The 9151-nt window shown below is 58.9% G+C and overlaps 1 protein-coding gene across 1 annotated transcript; it reads right to left on the bottom strand.

Annotated features, from left to right (window-relative positions):
• Nucleotides 1-1229: 1229 nt before the first annotated feature.
• On the bottom strand, nt 1230-4316 carry SLC25A1 (solute carrier family 25 member 1). Its single transcript, XM_036354274.1, has 9 exons — nt 4119-4316; nt 3763-3870; nt 3592-3691; nt 3369-3507; nt 2805-2889; nt 2543-2647; nt 2307-2422; nt 2153-2226; nt 1230-1931 (listed from the first exon to the last, which is right to left on the bottom strand). Exons 1-9 carry the CDS (start codon nt 4201-4203, stop codon nt 1817-1819), a joined length of 927 nt encoding a protein of 308 aa, XP_036210167.1. The 5' UTR covers nt 4204-4316; the 3' UTR covers nt 1230-1816.
• Nucleotides 4317-9151: the final 4835 nt, after the last annotated feature.

Genomic DNA, 9151 nt, shown 5'->3' with positions numbered 1-9151 from the left:
TGCCCCTCTAGCCTCAGTAGCCTGTGCTGTGGGTCAGTGCTGCCCATCACCTGCTTTCATGCCCACAGTAAAGCTTCTGAGGCTGACCTGGTAGCCTGAGGTTGAGGCCCCAGCCCTAGTGCTCCCCCAGAGTTCCTGCACTCTGGTGTGTGTACATGTGGGGGGACGGCCCTTGACCCATGTGGATAGGCAAGCTTTGCTGCTTGGGCCTTCTCCTGTCGTGGCAGATTGGTAAGACTCCTGTGAACACCAGGAGCACATGGCCCAACCCTTCTAAAATCTGTGTTATCTGTGTTCCTTGCTCTCCAAGCCCACACTTGGCCCTCAATTCTCCCCCAGAATTTTCAGACCCAGGTGTTGTGTGAGGTTACGAGGGGTGCACTCTCCCCCAGAAGCAGCAGTTTCAGGGAGAGGACTGTCCTATTGGGAGGCTTCTGCTGTCAAGTTATTGTCCAGCCCCAGCCTGAGCCAACCCTTTTCATGACATCTACCCATGAGTCACCTGGACAGGAAGGCGCCTCTGCCTCCACACAGCCAGGGAACTGGTTCACCCCATCCTGCTCTGGGTCTCCTCCACTTGGCTGATGGGTGGTGGTTCCAGCTCCTGATATGAGGGGGGTGGGAAGAGCCCTGGGGATCCTTCAGTTCAGAGCTCTGTATCCCCCAACCTGTGCCTGGATCCTGGGATTCCGGCAAGAGGCACACCTTCCTCTGAGGGGTGAGACACCCTAGGGCCCTGGTCAGGCAGCTCCACCTATTCCTGCTCCAGGCCTCCCAGTCCCAGTGGAGTGAGAAAAGGCCCCGTGCTCAGAGCCTCAGGGGACTACGTGCCCCACAAAGCCTTTCACCTCAGACCATTTCTCAGAGAAGCCGGGAGGGAGGGAGGGAGGGGCCTGATCACAGGCTGAAGGATAAGAGCCCAGGAGCACTGTCTCCCAGGCCCAACCAGCAGCATGGGCAGCTCTCTGTTCTGCCCACTCAGTGCTTTCTTCCAAGTGACCCTACAGGATCTTGGCCACAGGCCACAGGCCAGGCCTGGATGAGGCCCAGATGTTCCCTGGCCTGGTGTCAGGCGTGAGGGTTGACACTGGCTACTGCTGGCTTGCCCACCTGCCTGCCAGCTGCCTGGCTGCCCTGGCCCCCCTGCCTATATCCTCAGAAGGCCCTGACCTTCACAGAGGCTTGGCCATCACTGCCCACCCACAAATGGGCCCACACAGGGACAGGAGGCTGTGACAGTATCCGGTTTATTCTACCTTGGGAGGGTGGTCCTGAGAGCGGCGGGTGCCACCCTGTCCCAGGTGGAGGGAGGGCCCAAGGGCCAGTTAAGGCCAGTGGCAGGAGAAGCGGGGGGCATGCAGCCCCTGGAATGCAGTGAGGCCAGGCTGAGGCCCGGAGGCAGCTGTGGTATGCAGGGGTGGGTGCACCTGCTGCCCAGGGTGGAAGGCACCGGGCTGGGACCAAGCTGTGGTGACAGGGCTGTGGACCCAGGCAACACAGGCACCCTGGGAAGTGGGACATGGGGTCACAGAACACGAAACACAGGCACATGGCACTGAGTAAGAATATGGGCAAGGGGGCCAGAGGGACACCCAGCCTCTGCTGAACACAACACAATGGTGGTGTCATTTGGACCATGAGGGACACAGTACTATGGGACATATGGACTCAACGGCTGTGGGGAATAGGCCCAGGCCACGGAATGCAAGGGACAGGAGTAGGCCTTTTGGCACGACTGCACTGGAATCATGAGAAGAGGGTGGAGGGGGTTGGTCCGGAGATGCCTGAGGGCAGCCCCAATGCAGACCCTCGGGGCTCAGTCTGTCGGCCACACTTTGTTGAGCAGCTTCACCACTTCGTCGTAGATGATGAACACGATGGCCACATCCGCACAGACCCGGCCCAATCGGGGGACAGTGCCCTTGTAGAACCTGGGGTTGAGTGGGAGAAAAACCCAGGTGAGGAGGGAGATGGAGGACACTGCCCCTGGACAGGGTGGCTGGGTCCAGACATTGGAGGGGCAAGAACAGGGACCTAAAGGTAAGGACTTCCTAGGGGATGGCCTGAGGCAGGCAGGGGTTTGGGGGTGAGGCCTAGGGAAGCCAGGGAGGGCCTGGGGTGGGGACAACAGCCCTGTCTCTCCGTCACTCACGCCTTGAGCCCCTCATTCCTCAGAATCTGCATGCCGCAGTCCCACGTGTTCCGGTATTTGTGTGCCTCTAGGCCCTGCAAGACACCAGCACACCACAGGACTCAGCAGCCAGCCCCTGTCCCACACTCCCCTCCCCTTCTTGGCTCTACCCCACCTGCATCCGGGTTTTGATCACGTCCAGAGGAGTGTTCCCGAAGACACTGGCTGCACCCGCAATAGCTCCAAACACCCCGGTGATCAGCGGGTTCATGGGCTTGTTGGGGTTGTCCCCTGGATGGGGGTGGGGGTTGCATTCAGAAAGCGATGGGGAGGTAAAGGGCTCAGCTCTGAGGGCTGGGGAGGAGTGTGGACTAGGGCTGATGCGGTGGGGTCTCGGGGCAGCAGACACACCTCGATACCAGTTGCGCAGGGAGGTCATGACGAAGAAGCGGATGGCCTGGTTGGAGCCCTGCTTCAGCACGGTGGCTGTGAGGCCCTGGTATGTCCCCTTCAGCCCTGGGGGCAGGCAGGAGTGGAGGTTACACCTGCACACAGGCCCCAGTGGGGACTGGGGGAAGCTGCACACAGGAGGGCCAGGGCAGAAGGAGGAAGGGCCCCTTCATTCTGGCTGAGGTCCCTGATCCTACCTGAGGAGGAAGGCCCAGTGGCTCACCTTGTTCCCGCACAATCTCCCTGACCCCGTGGAAGAATCCTTTGTACTTGGGGTTGGGAGAGGTCTGGTCATGGATGAACTTCACCTGTGAGAGGGAAGCAAAGGTGCTGGCTCCCAGAGTGCCATGGGAAGGGCACCCTTGGCCGCTTGGCTTGCAGGTCCAGAGCCCACCAAAGTCAGGCCAGGGCTGTAGATACAGATCTTCATCTGGAAGCAGGGCCAATAAGGCCCCGGTGGGACTTGAGGCCAAAGAGGCAAGAGGGCCCGCCTCACTAAGTTGTGTTTGTGGTGTTGCCTGTATCTTAGGCAGCAAACATGCATTGTTTTGTTTATAAAAGTGTTTTTTAAAAATTTACCATCTTCCTACTGCTTTCAGGACAGAGTCCAGCCTCCACAGGAGGCCCATCCTGCAGGCCTCCCGCACTCAGCTCCCCACTCACCCCTTGCCCCTCCTGCTGAACCCTCCCACCCCAGCGTCTCCATTGGACACAGGGACACAGCACCCCCCAGGCCCCACCACCTCCTCCCCGCTGCAGGCTTTGTTCCCACGGGGAACCTCCCCACCTTAACGGTCTCCATTGGACACACGACCACCACGGCCTCGGCCACTCCTGCGCCCAGGCCGCACAGCAGCCCTCGAGTGCTGTCCAGCCGTCCCTGGGCGTCCCGCATGTGGTTGCTGAGGAACTCAAACATGCCGAACCTTGGGGCGGAAGGCAGCGGGTGAGAGGGGCCGCCGCCACCCCTGCCACCTTCCAGAGACCGCCCCCAGCCGGGCCCGCCTCACCTAACGGCCGCCTTGGGGATGGAGCCGTAGAGCAGGGAGCTGAGGCCTCGGTACAGGCCCAGGACGCCATGGCTGCGCACTGTCTGCCGCACACAGTCCCCTGGGGAGGGGGGTGGTCAGCGACTCCAGCCCCCCGCCCCCCCGGGGCTCCCCGCCGCGGCCCCTGCTCACCGATGCCCCGGTAGCGCGGCGGGTGTGCGCGCTCGTCCAGCTGCAGCTGCGTCTTCACGTACTCGGTGGGGAAGGTGATGCAGATCTCGATGCCGCCTGCCAAGCCGCCTGCGGGAACCGGGGCTCGCGGTCTGAGACCCCCGCCGCGCCCCTCCCCCGCCCCGGACTTTGTCCGGCCGGTCCCTACCCCACCCCCTGCCCCGGCGAGGCTCCGGGGGGTGACACGCAGGGCGAGCTGCAGACCAGCGCCGCGCCCCCCGCCCCACCCGGAAGTGGGGAGGGGCCTGGGCGTCCCGGGACGCCCGGAAGCGCGGCGGGACCGGCCGACCGGGGGTTCGCGCCCCCGGGGAGCCCACCTGCCAGGATCGCCTTCCCCGGATGCGTCAGTTTGGCCTTTCCGGGCGCGGGCGCAGCGGCCGCCAGAGCGCGAGGCGCCGCCATGGCGGGGAGGCGGGAGACGAGAGGCGGGCGCCCGGCGCTGGCCGCGGGTCCGAGCCTCCGGTGCTCCGCGCAGCCTGCGGAGGTGGCGGCGGCTGGTTATGTCCGGGGGCGGGGCGGCCGCGTCAGCTCCAGGGCTCCGCCCCGCGTGGTTCGAGCCGGGCCCCGCCCCCGGTCCGCCCCGTGTGGGCCGGGAAACTGAGGCCGGGGCGGGGACGGCAGCCCAGCCAATGGAAGAGCCCGACCCCCGGGCACCTCGCTCGGCGGGGCCGGGGTCCTCGGTAGGCGGCGCTGCGCCGGCCCGAGCTGTGGGTCAAAGTGCAGCCTCCGGGCCGGTCTGGGCCTGGAGCGCCGCCGGGCGCGGGGTCTGCATTCCCGACGTGAGCGGCAGGGCCCCGCGGAGGGCGGCGGGGAGGCGCGTGGGCCAGCCCCCTCCTTGCTGAGGGTTTGGCCTTCCCACACCTGCGGGCTCGGCGGTTACCACTCCCCTTCCGGGACCTAGAGCCCCAAGCAGTGCCCCCTTAGACCCCCAACACACCCGGCTGTATCTCCCGGGGCGGCTGCCCTGTGGGGAGGCAGGTCCCCCAACCCCAGAGGACCCAGCAGATTTCGTGCCCTCCGACCCACACCAGCACCAAGCAGGGAAGCTTTGCTTGATAAACCGACTTTAATGTTCATGATCGGCAGGAGGCTCAAGGCCAGATCAGACGGGTGGACTAGGGGCTCGCGTCAGCTGTGTCTGCGAAGTGACCCGGGAGGGCAGCTCGCCAGTGCCGGCGCCAATGGAGAAGGCGCCCCTCCCCCAGGTGCTGGGGGCTCATTGCAGACAACTCCTCAGGATGCTGGCGGGGCTGAAGACTTGAGCTGACCTCCCTGCCTGGCACCTGGGGAGCTGGTGGTCTTAGGGAGTCAAGGGTTACGTTGACACCCCCAGGTTCTGGGATGGCTCAGTGGCTGCAAGCATTGGGTCTCAGCAAAAATAACATCCAGGTGTCTCCACCTTGTATCCGGGTCCTCTGTGCTCCTTGAAGAGGTTAAATCGGTAGAGGAAGTGTTGCCACCAAGTGGCCACTACAGGCTGAGGCCATACACAGGAGGCTGGGCAATGGCAGGAACAGCCATAGGGGGAGCCAGGGGGCTCGTCCAGTAGGAGGGCCTGCTGTCAGCATAGCTGCAGGCTTGCAGAGGGAGAAGCCAAGGATGAGCAGGGCTCCTGCTGCCCCCAAGTGGCCAGGGTCCCAAGGAGCAGGGTTGCAGCCTAGCCCTAACGATCCAGAGCAAGCATGTCAAACTCGAGGCCCACAACGAATATTTTTGCAGGCCAGGCAATATAACAGTATGTAATGTGGGGCGCGGTTACGGTGTTCTGGCCAGGTTCAAGCCTCGGACTAATGAAAGGACAGGGTCCTCTCATTGCCACGTGCCAGTCCCAGATGGAGGGCAGGGCCCTCCCCCCTCCCAGCACAATTATAGCCAACGGCTGTGGTTGTAAGCTTGAACCTATGGTCCAAACACGTGGCCCCACGTGCCTTGTGGTAGAATTCAGGTGCATACAGTTGAGTGAGGTTGGAACTCACAAGAATGCTGTAAACAACGTGATCACGCCCCTACTTTGCCTCGTGGCATCTGCTATAAAATAAAGACACGGCTTGTGAGCGCTGTCATTGCCTCCTCATCAGGGAGGCAGAGTCCCACCGAGACCAAGCTACAGTGGGGCCTTGACTTACGAGTGTCCCGACTAACGAGTTTTTTGAGATACCAGCTCTCTCCTCCGATTTTTTTGCATTGAGTTGATAGTAATTTGAGTTAACCAGCTCCTTAACGAGGTCAGTCTCAGAACGAAATAAACTCGTAAGTCAAGGCCCCACTGTATTATTGTCTGTCTTTTCTCAATCCTTTCACACCCCCACTCAGGGTCACTGAACCAGGCTGAGCTGGCATGGCACATAAAGTGCCCTGGGGCTGAGTATGCCATGGCCGTGCTGGCTCCCCACAATGTAAGAAACGTTTTTCTTTTTAATATATTTTTGATTTCAGGAAGGGAGAGGAGAGAGAGATAGAAACATCAATGATGAGAGAGAATCACTATAGGCTCCCCACACTGGGGATCAAGCCCACAACCAGGGCATGTGCCCTTGACCGGAATCGAACCTGGGACCTTTCAGTCCGCAGGCTGACGCTCTATCCACTCAGCCAAACTGGCTAAGGCTGTAAGAACCCTTTGAATAAAAATTTCATAACTTAATTTTTATAATATTGTTATACATAATAACGGACTACAACGTTCACTAATGACTGATTACTATAATGGTGTTGAATTCATTTTCCTTACACGCTTTATGCACAGGTGCACCATTTCTCTCCACTAATACTAGCAGCGAATATTTTAGCAGCCGATTGCCACGTCATTTGTCTTGGACTGACTTGTTTGGTGTGCGTAACAGGAAATATTTCACTTTTGGAGAACAAGAAAAATAGGTTTATCTGCGTTATGCTTACTTTGTGCAGTTATTCAACGTCTGGTAAGTTAATGTTCAAGAAAAAATAATTTTATTAAAATGTTCTATTATTTCATGTTAATGATTAGTCATTTATTTCAGCCCTTTGTATTCAGCATGTCTCTATTGAAATAAACCTGTTTCCATGAAAATTAAAGCTTTTGTTTTTTTGTGGCCCACATAAACTTAAACCTTATTTGGCCCGTGTTAGCCTTTGAGTTTGACATGCTTGATCCAGAGGCTGAGGCTCCAAAAGCAGATGCCGGAGGCAAGGACTGTGGGAGCTGCTGTTGTAGGGCCAGCTCTGGAGGGTGAGCTCATCCCCAAGTAGGGCACTTACTTAGCTAAACTGGCTGGGTCTCACCAATGCCCATCGATATCTAAAAAAAACAGACTGAAAACAAACAAACAAAACATAACAGTTTGCTATTAATGCCAGGTGGGCACCATGACCCCCAAGGAGCACACAGTTGGTGGAAGACTCACGTGTTGCGTGCTCACATTATACCCTCAGGCCTATGTTAGTCCAGCAAATGCATTCTAGGAACCATTAGCCTCTCTGTGCAGTGGATACCAAATGACCTGTCTACTGAATGGCCAGGCCATCTAGGCAGGTTCTCAAGTGCAAAGGCAACAATAGCCTGTCAGGGGCCAGACAGGTGCACACAGAAGTAGCTCCAAACAGGCCAGTTGCCAGGCACAAGAATAGACAAGGGCACTCCCACCAGAAGGTATTTGTCCTCAGAGAAGGGAGGACAGTGGTGGTGCCTCTTCAACATTCCTGGATCACTGACCTTCTGCTTTCTCTACATCTGGTAGCCATTGTGGTCCTCATCCCCCATGCTGTCCATTCCCACCCCAATCTGAATCCCAGCCAGGGACAGGGGACAGGAGCTATGGGATGCCACCTACTGAACAGGAGAGGGGTGGGCTCTACCACATACTTCTTTCACTTGTGCAGACTCTCTGAGGTGTCTAGTCTGTCCCTGCAAAGCAGAGCAAGAGGCAAGAGCATGTGAGTGCCTGCCTTACAGGCCACATGCAGTCTTGGCCTGGAGGTGAACTTGGGAGGCAAGCACATAGCCTCGAGGAGATTTAGAGCTGAAGATAGGCACACAGAACACTGCTGCACTGACAGTGACCACCACTTCATTCCACAAAACGAAGCCTAACTGGGTGGGGATATGAGTGCCCATTGGGGCCTCGATGAACCCAGGTGCTATTCCATCCCTGTACTTCCCAAGTGGACACTAGACCACCAGGTGCACTGGAGCAGTGAGCTGTGAGTGGGCCATGACTCACAGGGCTGAGTCCTCCTCTGGACTAGGGACACTGCTGAGATAATGCAGCAGCTCTGCTTCTAGGGTCCAGGCTGCTCACCCCTTCTAAGGATACTGGTCACCTTACACCTGGGACCCTCCACCTGGCAAAGAGGATGCTCCATCTGAGAGGCAGGGCTGTGATAGCCATCTGAAGACACACTGCACTTTGCCTTTCTTTGAGGCTTCACCAGGTGCAGTGCCCACAGGCTGGAACAGACAGATGGAGAGGGAATAGAATGAGGTGGTGCCATGGGGGATGTACTGTGCTAGAAGGAGTGACAGCAACTGCGTGTCTGGAACCCGCCCCCCGCCCCCCCTGCAAACAAGCACATGGGTAAGAACGGAGAAACAATTATGTGCCCTGTGTGCACTCAGGTCTGGGAGAGCTCAGGCAAGGCACCAGAAACCTAGCAGAGACAGCTCTGATGCCAGCCCGCTGCTCCTTTTCCTCTTCCCTCCATGGGATCTGAGCTAAGGAAGGAGCAAGAAAGCTGTCCTCTCACAACTTGTCCTCTCTGCCTTCAGCTGGCTGTACTGGGAGAGCCCTGGGGAGCAGACGGTTCTCAGCGAGGGATGGCCACTGAGCTTCTCAGATGAGACAAGAGGCCTGGGACCAGGATCTCTAGTCAGGAAGGGGCTGTGGCATTCCTGTCTGGACCCCTCTGCCTCACAACAGTGTCCAGTCTGCTGGGCCCCAGCCCCCAAGAACCAGCTACACTCTACCACTGCCAGAGATCCCTCGTGAGCACCCTCCTCTCCCCACCAGGTGACAAGGCATCTGGCTGGGGGCCAGCAGAGGCATGTGGGGCAGGACTGAGGGCAGGCACCATGGCATCTCCTGCTTTCCAGGATTAGGGAAGGTGTCTGGGGACCCTGGGCCAGGAACCAGGGTCCTTCCAGCAAGAAGGCACACTTTGTGGGTCCCTCCTCCTGCAGCATGGCCATGGCCTTGAATGGCCCTGAGATGGCCCAGAGGAAGCCCTTGCAGGCCAAAGCTGGTAGCACCAGGCCTCACACCCTCCGTTGTTCCCTAACCCCCACACTAACCCTGGGAGGCTCCTCCCTTCCATGCACACTGGGAGAAGCCTTGGCCCGTGGCTTGTTGGCATTGTGGGCCTCCATCTGGCTGGA

This window comes from Myotis myotis, unplaced genomic scaffold (assembly GCF_014108235.1).
Source record: "Myotis myotis isolate mMyoMyo1 unplaced genomic scaffold, mMyoMyo1.p scaffold_m19_p_20, whole genome shotgun sequence".
NCBI classification, from domain to species: domain Eukaryota; kingdom Metazoa; phylum Chordata; class Mammalia; order Chiroptera; family Vespertilionidae; genus Myotis; species Myotis myotis.
The sequence above is the reverse complement of the archived record's forward strand: the minus strand, read 5'-3'. Positions and strand labels throughout refer to the sequence as shown.